The sequence below is a fragment of the Jaculus jaculus genome, unplaced genomic scaffold (genome assembly GCF_020740685.1).
Source record: "Jaculus jaculus isolate mJacJac1 unplaced genomic scaffold, mJacJac1.mat.Y.cur mat_scaffold_37_1_1805170_arrow_ctg1, whole genome shotgun sequence".
In the NCBI taxonomy this organism is placed as follows: domain Eukaryota; kingdom Metazoa; phylum Chordata; class Mammalia; order Rodentia; family Dipodidae; genus Jaculus; species Jaculus jaculus.
Window position 1 is genome coordinate 315,544 of NW_025423493.1, and position 22,572 is coordinate 338,115.

The following is a 22,572-nucleotide window of genomic DNA, read 5'->3' on the forward strand; positions in this document are numbered from 1 at the left end:
TTGGGAGGGGGAAGAAGGGCGCAGCCAGGGCTGGGATGGTCAGTGCCCATGGACCAAGTTGCCGCAAAGGGACTGCGAGCCCACGTGCCCTGTCCCACCACAAGCGGGTGCGCAGGGCCGAGGCTGCCACGCGCACCCGTCAGTCAGCGTGGACGTGGGATCGCAGGTGCCGGCCGCCGCCCGGATTCTGGGCCGAGGGTCCTCGTTGTCATACCCCTCCCCTGAGTCAGATTTCGCTGGAAGCTGCTCACCCAGAAGTACCCCGTCCACGTCGTAGAAGAGGTGGGTGACGGCCGTGGACTGGGCGCTGGCGCTGGAACCTCCACAGCGAGGAAGGGGCGGTTGGGGCGCGAAGAGCTGCGCGCGCCTCCCTGTTCTCCCGAGCCGGCCTGCGCACGCGCGAGGACCTTCCCTGCCTCCGTGTCCGCGCGTTGCACAGGGCGTCGCGGCGCTCTCGCGCTGCATTGCGCATGCGCTCCTGCAGCAGGCGCGTTCCACCACGTTCACCACCCGCGGTGCTCCTCCAGCCGCGCGTCAAAGCCATAGACGCAACCGGGCCAGGAGCAGCTCTGCGCAGGTGCCCAGCAAGGGGCGAGCCGATGCGCACCTCTTGTTCCTTTCAGGCTGTGTCCCAGATTCACCGTCCCCCACCTTTGTTTTTGCATGCATAGAAGCAAGCTGGTCTGCTTAGCCAGGGTTCTTCTGTGTTCGAACGTGTATTCTGGAGAACAGATGCAGGGCTTAAGTTGTGAAAGGAAGGCGCTTGCCTGCCCAGTTTAAGGACCTGGGTTTGATTCCCCAGGACCCACGTAAAGCCAGCTGCACATGGTGGCATCTGGAGTTGGTTTGCAGTGGCTGGAGGCCCTGGCACACTGCATTATTATTCTCTCTCTCTGCTTGTTTCTCTCTTAAATATACATATTTTTAAAGAAGGGAAAGGGTATGGTGGTTCACACCTTTAATCCCTGAACATGGAAGGTAGTGGTAGCAGATCACCGTCGGTTCAAGGTTAGCCAGCCTGAGACGATATAGTGGATTCCAGGTCAGCCTGGATTAGAGTGAGGTGCTACCTGAAAAAACCAAAACCAAAAAAAAAAAAAAAAAAAAAAAAGGCAGGGCAGGATGGGGTGAGGGAGGGTTGGAAGGATTGCTCAGGCTTTAAGGAACTTCCCTGTGAAGCCTTCTCCAGGACCCACATTAAGCCAGATACACATGGTGGCATGTGTGTCAGGAGTTGTGTGCAGTAGCTGGATGCCCCGGTAGGCCCATTCATTCATTCTCTCTCTCCCTCTTTTGTTCTCAAATAAATAAATAAATAAATAAATACTTTTTTAAAAAAGAAGTGAGGGACTGAGGAGTTGGGACTGCATGTAGACATGGAGCTGCTCAGACTGGAGGCATTGGGTTGTGGGAGGTGCGTCAGGAGGTTCCTTGGTGGCTTCTTCCAAACTATAAGTTCCAGTCTTGGGGCCCTGGATTGGTTTCCCTTTTGAAGTTTGTTTCACCTGTCCCCATTCTTCCCTGCACTCCTGCACAAGAGCACACTGATCAGGACAGAGTTGCACCTGCTCCCAGAGCATTCCTTGCAGTGTGCATTGACCCAAACTCAAGCTCTAGCAGGATTCTGATAGGAAAGCTATCCAACGAGGATGCTTAAATAATGGCAATTAAAAGAAATGCCCTGCTCTTTCTGCTTCCTAGTCCATATTTTAGGAATGGGACCTTAAAAGGTATGGTGATTTGAATAGATGGACCCCAATATATTCAGTTCTTTATTGTTCTTAGTTTGCATCTGTAGCCACCTTGCTGGAGGCAATGTCACTGGGTGATCTTAAGGTGTGGTGGTGGGTTTCAGATTTCAATCTAAAGATATGTAAAGTGTACCTAGCTAGAGTTCCTGAAGTGTGCTGTGTGGCTTTTGATCTTTAGGCTTGTACTTCTCTCTCTCTGCTTGGTCCTGGGAAGGCAGGCCAACTTCTTCTGTCATTTATGGAACTCTCTCTGGATCTGTAAGCTTCAATGAATATCCCTTCCTCCTAACTATGCCTGGTCTGAAAGTGCTCACCAGGCAAAAATGAGTACCTTAGTTCAAGTTACCAGAACCCACATAAGGTTAGATGCTATATTCTAAGCATCTGTAATAACAGACAGCAACGTCCCCAGGAAGCACATGGGCCAGATAGCCTGCTAAACAACTGCAAACAGAAACACTGCATTGAGGTGACACTGAGAACTGAAATCCAAGGTTGTCTTCTGACCTACACAAACACACCATGACACATGTGAACCTGCATTTACACATACACACACATGCACACATGTAGGCAATGTTTTGATTGGTCTAGCATTTTTGTTTTGTTTAGTTTTTTGAGGTAGTGTCTCTCTCTATGCCAGACTGACAATGTAGTCTCAGGCTGGCCTTGATGACACAGTGAGCCTCCTCCCTTTGATACCCAAATTCTGGGATTAAAGGTGTGTGCCAACATGCCAGCTGCACTAATGTGTTTTAAATCTGTTTTATTATTGGGCTTCCATGGTGGGCAGTATTGTGACCTCAGATCTGGTTTCCTTTCCTGGTATCTTTGTTGGGGGAGAGCCGAGGAAATATCATTGTCTTCAAACATTTCATTTAATTTATTTATTTAGTCATGACATTATTATTATTATTATTTGTTTGTTTTCTGGCAGTTTTAGGGGTTGAATCCAGAGTCTTCTGCTGACATCCACCCTGATAGCCTGTTACTAATGATGATCAGTACAACACATTTTGAGGGCTGGAGATTCAGCCCAGTGGTAAAGTGCCTGCCTCACATGTCTAAGGCCATTGGCATGACCCCCACCGCGTGCACGTGTGCACGCACGCGCACACACACACACACAGACACACACACACACACAGACACACACAGAGTATATGATATAATTAGGGCTGGAGAGATGGCTTAGCAGTTAAGACCAGGCTTGGTTTGATTCCCATATAAGCCAGATGCACAAGGTGGTACATGTATCTAGAGTTTGTTTACAGTTCCTGGGGGCCCTGACATGCCTATTCTTTCTTTCTCTCCCTTTCCTCATCTCTCATGAAGACATATGTGTGTGTGTATGTATATATATATATATATATATACACACATACATACACATAAATATGTGTTATTATATTTTATATTAAATATCATGATACCTTATTATATGTAATCATACCCACTATAAATTACTCTCTATGTATAAATAGTAATATCTTATGTATGCATTACTATATATAGAAATCTCCATGTTAGTATGTAAGCAGATACACAGTGTCCTAAAACAACACTTACGGAAGGAAGATAAACACATCAGGTGCAGGTTTAAACCTAACCATGCTTTACACTCCCCCCTCCACTATCTTCCTAGCACTCTCCAAGACTGAAGATGACTGTGGAAATCTAAAAAGGGGGCTTGAGATCTGAACTGTCCAAAGTGGTGATAGTCATCTTTGCATTGTTATAGGGGCTTCCCTCCTTTCTTCCTCCATTCATTCCTCCCTCCCTCCCTTTCTTTCTTCCTTCCTCAAAAAACCAAAACACACAAAAAATAAAGAATATAAGTCAAATCAAATTCCCAAATCAACTTAAAATACCTAGGCTGATATTACTAAGATGTTCAACTTGCTTCTTTTTGGCTTTTTTATTTGTGTATACGTGTATGATATATGCATGTGTGTATAGGCAAGCAGGCATGTGCATGTGCACGTGGAGGTCAGAGCACAAGCTGAAGATTCTGGTCCTCTTGTTCCACCTGTGTTTATACAGGGGCTCTCGTGCTTGCTTCCTCCAACCCCAGACTAGCAGGACCATGTGCTTTAGGTTCCTGCTGACTCTGCCTCTTATTGCCCTAAGTTCAGTGAGATCACAGAAGCATCTGCCACTTGCACCTTTCTTAAAATGGATTTTTTTTTATTTTTTATTTTAGAGCGACAGACACAGAGAGAAAGACAGATAGAGGGAGAGAGAGAGAATGGGCACGCCAGGGCTTCCAGCCTCTGCAAACAAACTCCAGACGCATGCGCCCCCTTGTGCATCTGGCTAACGTGGGACCTGGGGAACCGAGCCTCGAACCGGGGTCCTTAGGCTTCACAGGCAAGCGCTTAACTGCTAAGCCATCTCTCCAGCCCAACTTGCACCTTTCTTTATGTGGGTGCTGGGGACCCACACTGGTCAGCAAACTTATGGCGTTATCTCCCTGGTTCCTTCCTTCTTGCTTCTTTCATGTTCCTCCTCCAACTTAAATGTAGCATAAGGAGAAAGAGTTTTAGGGACTGGAGTATAATCCAGCAATCAAGGCACTTGCCTGCAAAAGCCTAAAGACCCAGATTCCATTCCCTGTGACCCATATAAGCCAGATGCACAAGTTGGCACATGCATCTGGAATTTGTTTGCAGTGGCTAGATATCCTGGTGTGCCCTTTTTCCCTCTCTATGTCTCTCAAGTAAATGACAAATATTTTTTGAAAATATTGAGGCCCAAATCTAGAAAGAAAAAAAAAAAGGCATCTGGGAAGGGATTCTCCAGGTCTTTTTTTCCTCTATCCTACACCACAATCTTGCTTTTAATAGCCAAAGACAGCCCAAAGACAGAAAAGTGGTTGAGATATTATGAGCAGTGTGAGGTTTCAGTCCCAACAGTAAGTACTTGAGATAAATTTTCATTTTATTAATTTATTTTTAAGAGAATAAGAGAGAAGTGGGCATGGTGGTGCATGACTTTAATCCCCATACTCGGAAGGAAGAAGTAGGAGAATGGCTGTTAATTTGAGGCCACCCCGAGAATACAGAGTGAATTCCAGGTGAGCCTGCACTATAGTGAGACCCTACCTCAAAAAGATAGAGGGGGTAGATATTTATAGAGAAAAAATGGGCACACCAGGGCCTCTAGCCACTGCAATCAAACTCTGGATGCATGCACCACATTCTGCATCTGGGTTACATAGGTCTGGGGAAATTGAACCAGGGTCCTTTGGCTTTTCAGGCAAGTGCCTTAACCTTTAGGCTATCTTTCCTTCTGAGGTAACTTTTCAACCTCTCAAGAGAAAGGGTAAGTCTGGATTAAAACTCTGAGAATTTCAATCCAAAATCAATTGTCCTTGTTGGTGTGGACTTGTGTCACTACAGACACTATGTCAGACATGTGCAAAGGAGCAGTACCGCTCACCTCAAGCCCTGGAGTAAAAAGAAAGGAAGAGGTCTGTAGAGATGACTTAGTGGTTAATGTGCTTGCTTGCAAAGTCTGAAGACCCAGGTTCAATTCCCCAGTACCCATGTAAACCAGATGCACAAGGTGATACATGTGTCTGAGTTTCATTGCAGTGGCTAGAGCCCCAGGTGAACCCATTCTCTCTCTTTAAGTATCTCTCTCTCTCTTTTGCATAAATAAATAAATAATTTTTTAAAGAGAGAGAGGAATGACAACATTTCACAATCATCTCTAAAGACAGACTCTCCAGAACTCACTAAGACCTTCCCTGTTAAAGATTCCACCATTGGGAAGCATTACTCTGGGGAAAGCCCTTTAAGACATTGGCCTTTGGGAATATTTGTGATCTATGCTATAGACCATGTCTTCATAGTTAAGGATTTTAGGGAGGTGTCAAACAGATGGGTGAAAAATGCAACCCATGTCAGGTGGGCCAGAACACCTTGCTGTCCATGTGGACTGTGTGTGTGTGAGAGAGAGAGAGGAAGGGAGAGAGAGAATCAGTGCAGTAGGGCCTGTAGCCACTGTAAATGAACTCCAGATACGTATGTATATGAGGATTGGTCCCAGGCCATCAGGTTCTCTGGGTAAGGGTGAGGGGAAGGTCTGTGAGCTGCAAAGGTTCTGCTTTATGATAGCTGCATCCTAGGTTCCAGGAACCCCTGCACCTGCTCTCTAGGTATGTGTGGGGTGGGACACAGGTTCTGTGAACTGCAAAGTCCCTGCTTCAGCACAGCTGCACCCCAGTGTCCATGCAAAAGACACAGCTCTCACCTCAAAGGGGATTAGGGATTGTTTAGTCTAGGGCCAAATATGAGTGACAGTGGTCCAGGAACACAGATTTAGGTTACCCATATTCCATGTTCAAATGTGTTAACAGTTTCATGAAGTTTTTATAGTTTCATAAATCAAGTCATAAGTCAAGGTGCTTTTCAAATACATTGAACACCAGCTAGGAGGATTTTTAGCAAAGCATGGAAATCTCCACCATGGGCTTCAGATACTATCTGAATACATTTTTATTCCTTGGGTTGGTGGAAGCTGGTGGTCTGTCAGTACACACAGCTGCATCTCAGGTCTCAGGAGCTGCTGCATCTACTCTCTGAGTGTTTGGGTTGCACAAGCTGTATTAGCTGCAAAGTCCCTGCTTCAGTACAGGTCCACCTCACTCATCTTCTGCCAGCCCCCCCCCTTCCTGACCAGTGGATGGCTCCGGCCTCCCCCGCCTCACAGGCAAGTGGAACTTTCCATGACGTCACAGTACTGCGGCTCAACCAGAACACGCCTAGGGAAACAGTCAACTTTAAAAGGGCGGGAGCGCGGAGTTCTTTCTCCTGAACCTCTCCAGCAGCTCGGCGGGGCGGAGGAGGCAGCGGTGGCGTGTCTGAGGCCAAGGAAAGCACTCAGCAAACTGTAAAGTGAAAGGCAGAGGCGTGAGCAGTGCGGAGGAAGCAGCGGAGTTCCTTTTCCGAGACTGTCCTTTGGGATGGCAGAGGAGGCGGCCGTGGCGGGTCTGTGCGGGAGCGAGAGAGTGAGCGCTCCGCAGCAGGTAGGGGGATCGCGCTGGGCTGAGGGGCCACAGGGCTGTCCCGGATTCCCTGTGAGGAACCCGGGGATTGGCTGGCCTAGGCTCTCACCCAGTTCCAGAGCTCCACCCTGGAACATGAATCCATCCACACAGACCACACACACACACACACACACACACACACACACACACACACACACACACTCATGCCTTCCTCCCGCCCGCCCCCCTGCAAGAAAATCTGGGTGTGGTGCACTCCTGTAAACCCAGTGGTAGGGTGAGGTAGGAGTGTTAAGGGTTGAGGGCAAGTCTAGATCATATAGAGACTCTGTCTCAAAACACAAGACCAAAAAGAAAAAGAGTGGGAGATAAAGGGAAGAAGGAAAGGAAAGAGGAAAGTGAGAGAGGGAGAAAAAATGGATAAAGGAAATTGGGGAAAAAAAGGAGCAAAGGAAGGATGGAAAACAGGGAGAAAGGGTGAAGAATAGAGGGAAGGAATGAAGGTGGGAAGGAAAAAGAGGGGAAAGGGAGAAGAAGGAAGGAAAGAAAAAGAGTGGCAAGAGGAGAATAGAAGGAAGGAAGGAAAAGGGAGAAAAATGGAAAGAAAAAAGAAAAGAAGAAAAGAAGGAAGGCGGGAGTGAAGGAAGGAAGCAAAGAAGGTGGGCAAGAGGAATGGAAGGAATGACGCAGACTGGGAGAGAAAGAAGGAACGGATAAACAAAGGGAAATGGAAGGTGAGAAAGGGAGCATGAAAGAAGGAAGAGTAAGGGAAGCAGGTCAGGGCTGCGGAACCGAGGCCTGAGTGCTATCAATCCCTGTAGGTTGACCATAGTGTTGTCAGGCACACACAGTGGGCATGTGGGATCTTCTGGCCAGGAGTCACCTTTTCCCATGAGGCCGCCTCAGGCCCCAGGAGCCCTGCATCTGCTCTATGGGTAGGTGGAAGGAAAGATCCCTGTGAGCTGCAAAATCCCTGCTTCAGTACAGCTGCATCCCACTCACCTCTGCAGGCCACCTTCCAGTTAGGAGTTGTGGATGCCTATTCCCCCTCATGCCTGTGGCAGGTGGAACAGCCCTGATGTCACAATGTTGCAGATCTTCCAGGACATTGCGCAAATTTTAACGTTAAGGTGGGGAGGGGCAAATGGTGTTGAGGCAGCAGCAGAATTCATTTTCCTGGGCCTCAATTTGGGGAGATGATGGTGGAGGAGGCGAGGATGGTGATCTGCTTGTAAGTCAGACCTCTCAGCATCAGGTAGGAGGGTCAGACCAGGTAGAGGGACCAGGTGAGCTTCCCAGTGGCACTGTAAGAACCCCTGATGGTTGGCTAGGCCACAGTCCAAAGCCAGCTCCTGTGTGCCACCCACGAGTGTATTCACCTGTCCATGCCAATTTTGTAATCACCGTGTGATGTGCTTACAGACACTGTCTTCATTTTCCTGTGTATATGGCCAGAAAGTAAAAATCAATAGTGTTAAGATACTAAATGCTAGAAGGAAAAGCAAGAAGGAGAATAAGTGAATCCTTGGCTTTACTAGCCTCTGGACTTAACTCAAATATTGAAGTTTTGGGTGTGAGAAACGAATATCCAACCCTACTGAGTGTGATTGAGAATTTTGGTAATGTCCTAAGTTTAATAAGCTCACTCTAGTGTGGAATACATCACTCCAAGCCTTTCTGGTTTTTAAAGTTTTTGTTGAATAATCTGCTGTGATCCGGATGGGCTTGCCTTTGTAGATAACTTGGTTTTTCTCTCTAACTGCTTTCAATATTTTTTCTTTGGTTTGTGTATTTGATACTTTGATAATGGTAATATGACAAGGAGACGTTCTTTCCAGGTTTTGTCTGGTTGGTGTTGTAAAGGATTCCTGGATCTGCATTGGCCCCTCTTTCCCAATTTGGGGGAAGGTTTCTTCTATGGTTTTGTTGAAGACACCTACTATGCCTTTGGGGTGAAATTCTTCTCCTTCTACTATACCCTGAATTCTTATGTTTCATCTTTTCATAGTGTCCCGAATATTTTGAAATTCCCATTCATACTCTCCTATTAGTTTGTCTTTCTCTTTGTTGGATTGTATTAGATCTGCCACCTGGTCTTCTAGCATAGAAATTCTGTCCCCTCCTTCATCCATTCTACTGGTGAGATTTTCTACAGAGTTTTTTAATTCATTACCTTTTTTTCTTGATTATTTCTATTTCCTTATTTATCTCTTGCTTGATCTCTTTATTTCATTAAATTTGTGTCCTATGTCTTTTTTGATTCCTTTAATTTCCTCTTTAATTCCTTTGATTTCTTTTTTGAGTTCTATGAGCATGTTTATAATCATTCTTTTGAAATCTTTCTCAGGAATTTTCTCTAACTCATTCTCACTGGAGGTCAGTTCTGATGCATTAATACTTTTTGGTAGATGTATATTGTCTTGATTTTTGGTGTTTCTTATCTTATATATATTTCATCTTGGATTACTTTAATGCTTGAATTTTCTAGTTAGCTACAGTACTATTAGATGTATCAATCAACCTCATGTTATATCTCTTCAGGGTAGGAGCTTAAGGTGCTAGGTGTGGCTCTCCAGACTCTGAGAGTACCTACAAAAGTGACCCTAGGTGTTGGGTTTGCCTGCTATGAGAGTATTCAAGTAGGCTACGTGGAACAAAACACAGGCAGATTGTAAAATTTAGCTAAACAATGTACACTTTCAATGAAAAATAGCACGAGTATTTATGCAAGAGTAGGTATTATGACAACCAGATACTCTGTCAACAAGGAGGTTAAGATTTCTGGTCTGCACAGGGTTCCAAATTAGCTGGTGACCAAGTGAGACCCTTCCCAAATGTACAACAGAAGAGGAAACAAAGCCAGTATAAATCAAGAAGCAACAAATAACAAGCCCAAAATATAGAATTGCACATCTGTCCATCCATCAGATTTAAATATAATTTATCCTGATATGGAAGGTGCAATTAGCACTTCCAGTTCAGGCCTGTATACCAGGCTTATTTGGTGGGCACTGACCTGGTGTAATTCCTGTTACCTTTTGGGATGATTTTGGTCTCAGTTATGTTGCACTCCTGCTTGGGTCCCTCTTTGGTGCAGTGTGGGCTCAGGTAGGCTGGCTGGGTCATTGGATCCCTGCTCTGGTCACCCATGCTGGGTGCTGTGATGTCCTGCTGGTCTCTGGTGCTTGCTGGTGCTTGTGCTGGCGGTGGGGGAGGGGAGGCTGTTGATGGTGGCTCTAGGTCTCTTGCTGGTCTATGTGATCCTCTACCTCGTGACCTGCTCCTCCTTTGTTCACTGTTTTTTTCCCTTCACATTTCTTGAGTTTGCGAATAGCTCCGGTATGAGTGGAAAATCCCCTCACCTGGCTTTTCCTTCTACTCCAGCTGAGCCTGGCAGCTGTGTCCAGGCAGACCTGGTGCTGCTGCTGCAGCTGCTGCTGCTGCTGGAGCTGCTTCTGTCTGTCTATGTGGGCTCAGAATGCTGTGGATCTCTCCTACTTCTCTGCTACTGGCGGTAATTTCTTACCTCACTTTTTAGTAGAATAGTGTTTTTGCTGTTTTTATATGGGGGAGGGGGCTTTTTCTCCCCTAGGCTACTTTGGTGTGGTTCCTATGCCTCCATCTTAACCGGAAGTTCTGATTTCTTGATTATATGCATTTTGAGAAAAGTTGGATGGGATTCACAGAATTGTTTAATTTACATTTCCCTATTAATAAATATGTAGCACATGTTTTATTTAGATATTCATTGGCTTTTATTTTTATTTTCCTAAAAGAATGTTTAATTTTTTGCAAGAAGAGAGAAAAACAGGGGTGGGGAGAAATATGCATGTGAGGTCCTCTACCTACTACAAACAAATTCCAGATGCATATGACACTTTTGAGAGAGAACATGTGGCACTTGGCTTTCTGGGCCTGGGTTACCTCACTTAGTATAATCCTTTCCAGGTCCCTCCATTTTTCTGCAAATTTCATAACTTCATTTTTCTTTACCGCTGAGTAGAACTCCATTGTATAAATGTGCCACATCTTCATTATCCACTCATCAATTGAGGGACATCTAGGCTGGTTCCATTTCCCAGCTATTATAAATTGAGCAGCAATAAACATGGTTGAGCATGTACTTCTAAGGAAATGAGATGAGTCCTTTGGATATATACCTAGGAGTGCTATAGCTGGGTCATATGGTAGATCAATCTTTAGCTGTTTTAGGAACCTCCATACTTATTTCCACAATGGCTGGACCAGATTGCCCACAAGCAGTGTAGAAGGATTTCTGTTTTTCTGCATCCCCACTAACATTTATGATCATTTGTTTTCATGATGGTGGCCAATCTGACAGGAGTGAGATGGAATCTCAATGTAGTTTTAATCTGCATTTCCCTGATGACTAGTGATGTAGAACATTTTTTTAGATGCTTATATGCCATTTTTATTCCTTTGAGAACGCTGTATTTAGCTCCATAGCCCATTTTTTGATTGGCTTGTTTGGTTCCTTATTATTTAACTTTTTGAGTTCTTTGTATAGCCTAGATATTAATCCTCTATCAGATATATAGCTGGCGAAGATTTTTTCCCATTCTGTAGGTTGCCTCTTTGCTTTTTTCACTGTGTCCTTTGCAGTACAAAATCTTTGTAATGTCATGAGGTCCCAGTGATTAATCTGTGGTTTTATTGCCTGAGCAATTGGGGTTGTATTCAGAAAGTCTTTGCTAAGACCAATATGTTGAAGGGTTCCCCTAGTTTTTCCTCTACCAGTTTCAGAGTTTCAGGTCTGATGTTAAGGTCTTTAATCCATTTGGACTTAATTCTTGTGCATGGCGAGAGAGAAGAATCTATTTTCATCCTTCTGCAGATATATATCCAGTTTTCCCAACACCATTTGCTGAAGAGTCTGTCTTTTCTCCCTTCAGTATTTTTGGCATTTTTATCAAATATCAGGTGGCTATAGCTACTTGGGCTTACATCTGGGTCCTCTATTCTGTTCCACTGATCTACATGTCTGTTTTTGTGCCAGTACCATGCTGTTTTTGTTACTATGGCTCTGTAGTATATGTTAAAAACAGGTATGGTGATACCATCAGCCTTATTTTTGTTGCTCAGTATTATTTTAGATATTCGAGGTTTTTTGTGATTCCAAATGAATTTTTGGATTGTTTTTTCTATTTCCTTGAAGAATGCCTTTGGAATTTTTTTTTTTTAATTTTTATTAACATTTTCCATGATTATAAAATATATCCCATGGTAATTCCCTCCCTCCCCACCCCCACACTTTCCCAGTTGAAATTCCATTCTCCATCATATTACCTCCCCAGCCTTTGGAATTTTGATAGGGATTGCATTAAATGTGTAGATTGCTTTAGGTAAGATTGCCATTTTCACAATACTGATTCTTCCAATCCAGGAACAAGGGATGTTTCTCCACTTTCTAGTGTCTTCTGCAATTTCTCGCATGAGTGTTTTAAAGTTCTCATAGTAGAGAATCTCTACTTCCTTGGTTAGGTTTATTCCATGGTACTTTATTTTTTTGATGCAATTGTGAATGGGAGTGATTCTCTGTGTGTTTGTTGTTAGCATATATGAAGGCTACTGACTTCTGTGTATTTATTTTGTATCCTGCTACATGGCTGTAGGTTTTGATCAGCTCTAATAGTTTGCTAGTAGAGTCGTTAGGGTCCTTTTTGTATAGAATCATCTCATCTGCAAATAATGATAACTTGATAGAGAGTTTGATAGGTGTAGGCCCTCTTGTACCCCATGATTGATGGTAGCTTGATATTGGAGAGTCGGCTTATGTTTGGGTATGGTTCTGACTTGTTTCCCAGATCCAGCTATGGGTGTCTTACCACTGAAGGGATCAGTTAGCCAAATCAAGAGCAGTTGGTTCCCCACCATGGCTCTGTGCCAGTATTACACTTGTGTGGGTATCACATAAGGTTATTTGTTGCTAATTAGGTTAGACAATGTGTTGCTTGGACAGATATTGGTAATTTCCCCCAGTCGCCCATGTAGCACCTTCTGGCTCTAGACACATTGACTGTCCGGGGACTGACTCTCTCCTGGCTTCCAGCCATGCCATTCCATTTTACGTTGCATACGGAGCTCTTTAGCTGCATATGGAGTCTTCAGCAATAAGGTCTTACCACTGGCCTTTGGTGGGTCATGAAGTACTCTGACAGAAGTCTGTCATTGTTTTGGGAAACCTTGTAGGTTTCTTTGATCAAAAGCTCATTGTGGATGGTATCCCCAAGCTGGAAGTGGGGGTTACAGGTCAGTGCCCACTAAGAAACAGGCAAAACATAACTAATATACAAGAGTTAGAGAGGAGGGGGGGGGGAGAGGGAGAGGGAGGGAGGGAAGATGTAGAAGATTTAGGTTAGTCTTGATCCTTCCCTCTCCAGTGTCTTGTGGTTCAGGTGTTTCCTGTAAGGGTCTAGTGAAGGTTCAGCCATGTGGTCTGTCTTTTAGGAAGCAGAATTTTATGATACCATTGCGGTTTGGGTCCAGATTACTGTTTTCCACGCTTAGATGCCCTCCCCGCCCTCCACATCCATCCTATTGTCTAGTCCATGAGGTGCTTGCTGGGTATGTAAGGTATCTTGGGTAGATTCAGGTTAGGTGTTGTAGATGAGTGAGACTATGTGTCGATTTTTTTTTCTGTGATTGGGTAAGTTCACTGAGAATGATCTGTTCCAGGTTCAACCATTTTTCCTCAAATTTCTTTGTGTCGTTTTTTTTCTTACTGCTGTATAGAATTCCATTGTGTAGATATACCACATCTTTGTTATCCATTCTTCTAATGATGGACATCTGGGTTGATTCCTGCTTTTAGCTATTACGAATAAGCAAAGCCAATAGAATACCCACAGAATGGGAGAAAGTATTTGCAGGTTATGCAACTGATAGAGGCCTAATCTCTAGAATCTACAAAGAACTCAAAAGTCTAAACAATAAGAAGACAAATACACCACTCACAAAATGGGGCACATAGTTGGACAGGCAATTTATAGAGGAAGATAAACAAATGGCAAACACACACTTAAGAAAATGTTCATCAACCCTAATCATCAGAGAAACGCAAATTAAAACAACTATGAGATTCCACCTTACCCCAATAAGGATAGCCAACATCAAAAAATCAAATGAAAATAAATGCTGGCGAGAATGTGGAGAAGCAGGAACACTCATTCACTGTTGGTGGGAATGCAGGATGGTACAACCACTTTGGAAAGCAATATGGAGACTCCTGAAAAAGCTGACTATTGAAATACCAACAGAACCAGTTATACCCTTACTGGGCATCTACCCTAAAACCTTCAAACCACAGGCCAGAGAGATTTGCTCAACCGTGTTTGTAGTGGCTCAATTCATAAGAACCCATAATTTTTTGATGTAATTTTATATTTTTACTTGATGATGTGCTTAGCAACCGAGTGTTATTGACTATAACTATGATTTCTTTTTTTCTCTCAATTCACTGGATGTAGTATAGTAGGATCAGGAACATAGGTCCAGTAGACTTCACTGAAAGCAAGACATAGATGACACCATATCATCAGGATCAGCAGTGTCTTGTTTGATCTTGTGGCCTGCATACCAGACCAAATGTTCTGGCAACCATCTGGCTCCATTTTCTTTTAATGAAAAAATACAAACAGATCCTTGTCCCCATGTTAATATAGAGTCGGGTCCACTGCATTTGTTAGTCAATGGATGTTTCCACATTACTTTAGCATAATTAGTCTTGGTTTGTGTATGTCAAAAACGGTCAGCAGCAGAAAACCCTTTTTCATCCAAAAGTAAAATATTTAAAATAAATAAAATATGAGTTAACCATCTTGCTACTGACCCCTGTGTCATTTCCTCCTTTTTGATTTTTGTAACCAGGTTTTTAGTGTTCCATTTGCTACCTTGCCCTTGGGGTTATAAGGAATTCCAGTAACATGTTCAATATTAAAAGAAGAACAAAAGTGCTTAAATCTACACTTGTATATCCTGAACCATTATCTGTTTTTAGTTGTTTAGGGACTCCAAAAATATTAAAAGAATGAAGACAATGAGCAATAACATGTTTAGTACCTTCTCCGGTTTGAGCAGAAGCACAAATGAAACCAGAATAAGTGTCAATTGAAACATGCACAAATTTCATTTTTCCAAACTCAAGAACATGAGTTATATCCATTTGCCATAAATTGCCAGGAGTCAAACCCTGAGGATTGACACCATAATGTGGCACAGGTAAAAATGTGAGACATTGTTGACAATTTTTAACTATTTGTCATGCTTGCTCATGTGTAATTTTATATTTAAGATGTAGATTATTAGCATTAAGATGATGAAGCTTATGAGCATTAATAGCTTCTTCCACATAAAAAGTTCTAGTAGCCTTATCAGTAATAGCATTTCCCAGAGCTAAGGGTCTGGGGAGGCCAGAATGAACACAAAGGCATCCTACACAGAAAGGTGCTGAGCACTGGAGAATCAAAAGTTGAACCTGTGCAAACAAAGTGTAAACAGTAGAAGGACTTATTCTACTACAGGTTTCTAAATAAGGAACTGAGTGGACAATATATTGGCTATCAGTGTAAATATTAACAGATATAGTAGCAGTATGTTGCAATAAAGCTTTAAAGGCTGCCAGTTCTACAAATTGTGCAGATTTATAAGGAGTATTAAAAGTATATGTTTGTCCATTTAACGAATAAGCAACTAGGCCGGATGAAGATCAATCTGTAAAGGCCAACATAGCATCCTTGATAGGAGAAAATTGTGTATTTCAAGGAAAAATGACCTGATGTTGCATGAAGAACTGAATCAATTGATGTTTAGGATAATGATTATCAATGCTTCCTACAAAACCTGTCATGGCTAATGCCCACACATCTGAAAAAGCAAAAAGCCAAGAAACCTGTTTTGAATTATAAGGCTGACAGATAGCCTGTGGTTCTATTCCAAAATATTTAATAGATTCAGCCCTTCCTTCCATCACTACTTTAGCAACATTGTCATAATAAAGAGTGACAGTTCTTGGAGGAGAAGATTCAAGATGTACCCATAGTATAGGAGCTCCTTGCGACAACAATCCTGTTGGAGTATATGGGGTAGGAAATACAAGTAACTACAACTCTTTACAATAGTCAATGTAAGTGATAAATTGTTCTTCTATAGCCTTTTGTACTGTAAATAATGCTTTAGAAGCTTCAGGTGTAAGAGAACAAAAAGAAGGATTAGAATCCCCCTGCAGTATACTAAATAAAGGTTTTACTTCATGAGTAGTAAGTTTTAAATAAGGCCTAATCCAATTAATATCTCCTAACAATTTCTGAAAATTATTTAAAGTAGTAAGGTTCTGTGTTTTAAGAGTAACTTTCTGTGGTGTAATTTGTTTTGGATATAAATAAAACCCAAGATAAGAAAAAGGGGAATCTTGTACCTCTTCAGGTGCAATTTTTAATCCCCACATAGTGAGCTGTTGTTCCATGTAAGAAAAACAAGTCAAAACATCTGTCTTTTCCTTTCCAGATAATAAGATGTCATCCATATGATGAATAATATATATTTGAGGAAACTTGCTTCTTGTAGAAGCTGAAGCTTTAGCCACAAATTTCTGACATAAAGTTGGACTATTAGCCATACCTTGAGGGAGAACTTTCCATTGATATCTTTTCATAGGCTCCTTAAAATTACTAGAAGGAACACTAAAAGCAAAATGACAACAATCTTGTGGATGTAAAGGTATAGTAAAAAAGCAATCTTTTAAGTCAATAATCACTTTAGAGGGCTGGAGAGATGGCTTAGCAGTTAAGCGCTTGCCTGTGAAGCCTAAGGACCCCGGTTCGAGGCTCGGTTCCCCAGGTCCCACGTTAGCCAGATGCACAAGGGGGCGCATGCATCTGGAGTTCGTTTTCAGAGGCTGGAAGCCCTGGCGCGCCCATTCTCTCTCTCTCCCTCTATCTGTCTTTCTCTCTGTGTCTGTCACTCTCAAATAAATAAATAAATAAATAAAAATTAAAAAAAAATAATCACTTTAGAAAAGTCAGCTGGATTAGCTATAGGAAGGACTAGGCAGACCAGGTTGCAATGCTCCCATTAAATGCATAGTAACATTCACAGCTTTTAGATCTTGTAGTAACTGCCATTTTCCTGATTTCTTTTTTTAAATTTTTTATTATTTATTTATTTATTTGACAGCGACAGACACAGAGAGAAAGACAGATAGAGGGAGAGAGAAAGAATGGGCGCACCAGGGCTTCTAGCCTCTGCAAACGAACTCCAGACGCGAGCGCCCCCTTGTGCATGTGTCTAACGTGGGACCTGGGGAACCGAGCCTCGAACCAGGGTCCTTAGGCTTCACAGGCAAGCATTTAACTGCTAAGCCATCTCTCCAGCCCCCTGATTTCTTTTTAATGACAAAATTTGGAGTATTCCAGGGTGAAGATGATTCCTCTGCATGTCCTTCCACTAATTGTTCTTGAACTAGCATTTGTGCAGGTATCAGTTTTTCGTGTGTCATAGACCCCTGATACACCCATACAGGAACATCAGATTTCCAAAAAATAAGCTCTGCATGGGGTGACACGGCCTGACCAGTGGCCACTAGAGAAATACCCCAGCCCTTGATGATTTGCATTAGAAGCTACTTGAATAGGTAATGGGTCACTGTCAACGTCTAGTGTGTTGGGGTCCCTGGGTAAGGGTCTCGATGAAATCAGGACACAGGGGATGCAGAGAAGCTGAATCAAATGCAACTGAAACTGCATACTTTATTTCTAGCACTGTTTGCTTTTGTACAGAAAGTAATCATGAAAGAAAGTCACGTAATACACAACAGTTTTTTAAAACAGTTTTTCTAGTGCACACAATAATTGAGAGATAGTATAACTTTTTTCTTAATAATATTGAACAAAGCAGTGATGGTTTATGTCCCCAGTTAAACTTCAAAGTAACTCAGGCATGTAAAACACCTTTATTTAAGCAGAAACCCCATTCTCAAGAGCTTTATCTAAGCAGAAACCACATTCTCAAGAGGCCTGAGCATAGGCAAAACATTCAGTCTTCTGGCCAAGAAGTATGCTTCCTGTTGACTTCAGCTTGCTGAAGTCCCATGATCTCAGTTCACCCTGCTCCAAGGACTCTCTGAGAATCGATTCTCATGCTTAGCCCATCATCTGAACCTCCTCAACTCCTCCTTTTATATTTTTAAATTTTAAAATGAAGGTCCAAATTTTTCATACACCATCAGCATGAGGGTGAATAATACACCCATAGAAACAGAAGAACAATAAAAAAGTAAAACAAACAATAATTCCCATTCCTCCTGCTGTATGTGCTAGACTTTGTATAAAAGATTAAGGATCCATACCGTTAAGTTTATCAGCTAATATCTGTGCAATTTCGTCAGCTTCAGTATTAGGAAACATAATAGAGAATGTGCTTTTAATATTTTTCTGTAATTGCTCTATAAACTCCTTTGCAGAATCATTTCCAGATAAGTAGGATTGAATTTGTTCCCATTCATATTCTGCACTATTATACATACAATCAGTTATACAAAATGTTGTAGAATTTCAATCACATCGTAAATTTACTTGTCTTTCCAACACAAGAACCTTCTTCCCTAACCAACCCACTGTTTCCTTTAAAATATCCATCTCTGTCTGTAACCGTGCATCAATTTGAGTTTGCTGAAGCCACAGTTCATGTGAATCTTTGTGCCACGTTTCAACAAAATGCTTTGTTTGTACAGATGTATGCAAGGCTACACCAGCAATAGCAGGAAAGGTAGCCACAGCAATTAATGTGAGAGCTGTTGCTATAATAATTCCAAGCATACGTTTATTATGTTTTAATAATTTTGTTAAAAATTCCACGACAATACGATCCAAAGGATCCTGTGACCAGGATCGTCCCAAGTACACAGGTAGCCAAACATGAGTTTTTTGTTGAAGAATCATAATAGATTGATAATATATATCATAATTAATAGATGAATTAAGACAAGAAAATAGTTTACAATTATAACAAATAGTCCCTGTAGTAAAACTGAAAGATCCCACTAAAAATACATAAGGCATTGGAATGCAAGCAGTAATATTAGTCATAGCAAATAATGTAAAGTTATATTGTGATGCAGATTGTGAAGTACCGGAAAATGATCCATTAAAAAGTGTCACAGGAAATAGAGCTGCAGCGACTTTCCAAGTATGTGTTTGAATAGCCATCATAGAGTGCAATGCAGCGATGCGATTGTAACTGATTCCACCATCTCCCCAAGCCATCAGACGAGATCCTCTTAAGGTGTCATTACTGACTGTATTCATCCTGGTAATATTAAGCACATCACATCTGGTAATATTCCAATCAGAACAAGTATTAATAAATTGACCATAAGGGCCCCAATTTATCCATTTGCCTTGTATTATTTTACCAAACTTCCCTAAACAGTTTTCCCCAAGAATAGGCCAATATTTTATTTTATTTTATTTTTTATTTATTTTTTCAAGTTTTTTTTTTAATTTAATTTATTAGTTTTCTTTTCAGTAAATACAGGCAGTTTGGTACCACTATTTAGGCTCATCTGTGATCTACCCCTTCCCATTGGATCCTCCTTGTTAATGAAAATGGGTCGTGTATTGTGGAGTTAGCCCCCAGTTATTGGTATGATAAATGTCTCTGCAAATCATGACCCAACATGTGACTCTGACATTCTTTCCGCCCCCTCTTCCACAAAATTTCCCTGAGCCATGTTGGGTTCATTTTTGGTCTGCTTCAGTGCTGAGGTGTTGGGGGCCTCTGAGGCTCTGGCTCTCTGCTTTGGTAGGAGTTGATCTTTCTCTGCGTTGATCTCCTTCCCCTTTGTGCTGGTATCCGGTTCACAGGAAAACATCACCCTTGCTTATTTCGCCTTATGTCCTTAGTTTCAGTTGGGCCCCTTTTGAGGTATGTTGGGGCAGCTCTCTTCTTAGGATCTGCATCTATCTGGAAAAGAGAAGCAGATTCTCCAACGGAGAGTAAGTTAGCACCCGGAAAATTGAGATAAGACTTACTTTTTTGATAGACAGTATAGTAGATTTAGGCCCTCTTATACCCTGTGATTTATGGTAGCTTGATATTGAAGAGTGGGTTTGTGTTTGGGTATGGTTCTGACTTGTTTCCCAGCTCCAGCTATGGGTCTAGTACCACTGAGTGGATCAGTTAGCCAAATCAAGAGTAGTTGGTTCCTCACCATGGCTGTGTGCCACTATTGTACTTGTGTGGGCATCACTTCAGGTTATTTGTTGCTAATTAGGTTAAACAATGTGTTGCTTGGACAGATCTTGGTCATTTCCCCCAGTCGCCTATGTAGCGCCTTCTGGCACTAGACATGCTGACTGTTTTCCCAAAGAATAGGCCAATATTTTATTTTATTTTATTTTTTATTTTTTTATTTTTATTTTATTTTTTTTGGTTTTTCGAGGCAGGGTCTCACTCTGGGTCAGGCTGACCTGGAATTCACTATGTAGTCTCAGGGTGGCCTCGAACTCACAGCGATCCTCCTACCTCTGCCTCCCGAGTGCTGGGATTAAAGGCGTGCGCCAATATTTTAAATCATTATAGGGAAAGTCACTACAGTGTGGAAGAGATAATTCTAATGAATAAATAATATTCTCCCAAGTCTGATTTATGGACAAAGCAGATAACCTTTGCAGACAGGTATGTGAGCCTGTAATATTATTCCAAGGAGCAATCCAGTGTTGATATACCATACTTAAATAAGGCTTCTGGCCCAAACAGATAGGAAGCTGCTCACCCAGATGTGTAAAATTATACTCAGTGCCATCATGCACATTTAAAGAAGTCAAATTATTCCTAGGAGGTGTGGTATAAACTAAAAGATCCATATCCCTCCAAGTAACAGGCTCAAGCATAGGCAGGTTAGGAATGTAAGCCCAATAACTCATTACTCCCTGTGTAAGATTGAATTGTCAGAAGGGAACATATAGCGATAAACAAATTATCTGCATTGCAAGGCTCGCCTGTACATTGCATCAGACTCTGCCTTTGGGCCAACAGGGATTTTATTTGACTCCAAGTCAGCAAAGGAGCACGCTGATGATGACGACAATGTTTCAGCATCAGATGAGCCATAGCAAATATCTTTCCTCCATCATTCTGAATAGTGGGAGTGGATCCCTCTTCCAAGGAGCCAAAATTGGGGGCCATCCTGCAAAATAATCAAACCATACCCGCTCCCTTGCACCAACAATTGTGCAGGAACCCATTCTGCATCTTGTGTAATTTTAACCCATACAGGCAAAGGGTCCTTTGGAAGTGATGCAGAAGGCTGGAAATGCCTATCTGCTCATGTCAAAATTTCACCCTGTGGCAAATTAAGAAAATTAACAATAAACAAGACTTGAGACATAAAAGCTCTTGCATTATTTTGTAAATTCCATATAAGGTCCATTCCACTGTCTATCTTCTTCCTCCTTTTTAATTTGTATTTTTAAAGTTGCATGAACTTGTTCAGCTAAAGCTTGACCTTGTGGATTATATTCAATGCCTGCAATATGTTTAATTTGATATAATGTACAGAATTGTGCAAACTTTGAAGATACATATGCAGGGTCATTATCAGTCTTAAGGGTACCAGGACAACCCATCACTGGCTTGCCCACGGGAAAAGCCAGTGCCTAGCTCCAGAAATCACAACAGCAGCCCAACGACCCAGGCAACAACTTTACTGAGACCAAAATCATCCAAGGTAACTGGGTTTGCACCAGGGAAGGGTCTCACTTGGTCACAAGCTGACTTGGATCCCTCACCAGACCAGACATCTTAACCTCTATGTTGATAGAGGATGTGGTTGTTATAATAACTACTTTGGCATACATACTTGGGGCTGTTTTTGACTGAATGGGTACAGTGTTTAGTTAACTTTTAGAATATACCTGTATTTTATTCCACTCAGCCTACTTGAATACCCCCATAGCAGGGAAACTCAACCCCTAGGAGCACCTTTGTAGATACTCTCAGAGTCTTAAGAGTCACATCTAACACCTCAAGCTCGTACCCTGAAAATATATAACATCAAACCAATTGATACAGCTAAGAATACCCACATAGCTAGAAAATCCAAGCATTAACTTAATCCAAAATGCAAAAACATATACATTATAACCCAAGAAACACTAAAAAGCAAGACGATATAAATCCACCTAAAAGTATTAATGCATCAGAAATGACCTCCAGTGAGAACGAGTTAGAGGAAATGCCTGAGAAAGATTTCAAAAGAATGATTTTAAATATGTTCAAAGAAGTCAGAGAACAAATCAAAGGAGTCAAAGAGGAACTTAAAGAGGAAATCAAAGGAATCAAAGAAGATGCAGGACACCAATTTCATGAAATATAGAAGGCAATACAAGACATAAATAAGGAAATAGAAATAATCAAGGAAAACCAGTCAGAATTACAAGCAATGAAAAACACAGTTAATGAAATTAAAAAAAAAAAAAAAACTCTGGAGAAAATCTCACCAGTAGAATGGATGAAGGAGAGGACAGAATATTTAAGCTGGAAGACCAGGTGGCAGATCTAATACAGTCCAACAAAGAGAAAGACAAACTTATAGAAAAGTATGAGTGGGAATTTCAAGATATTCGGGACACTATGAAAAGATCAAATATTAGAATTCAGGGCAGAGTAGAAGGAGAAGAATTCCACTCTAAAGGCATAGTAGGTGTCTGCAACAAAATCATAGAAGAAAATTTCCTCCAAATTGGGAAAGAGGTGCCAATACAGATACAGGAAGCCTTTAGAACTTCAGCCAGA

At 42.0% G+C, this 22,572-nt stretch overlaps 1 protein-coding gene across 1 annotated transcript in view; it reads left to right on the forward strand.

Annotated features, from left to right (window-relative positions):
• Positions 1-470: 470 nt before the first annotated feature.
• The window catches only part of LOC123457336 (zinc finger protein 25-like), a 102,233-nt gene continuing 80,131 nt past the window's right edge, over positions 471-22,572 (forward strand). The window contains exon 1 of the mRNA XM_045141316.1: positions 471-623. Within this exon, the coding sequence (XP_044997251.1) occupies positions 471-623 (153 nt within the window). The remainder of the gene's footprint in view (positions 624-22,572) is intronic.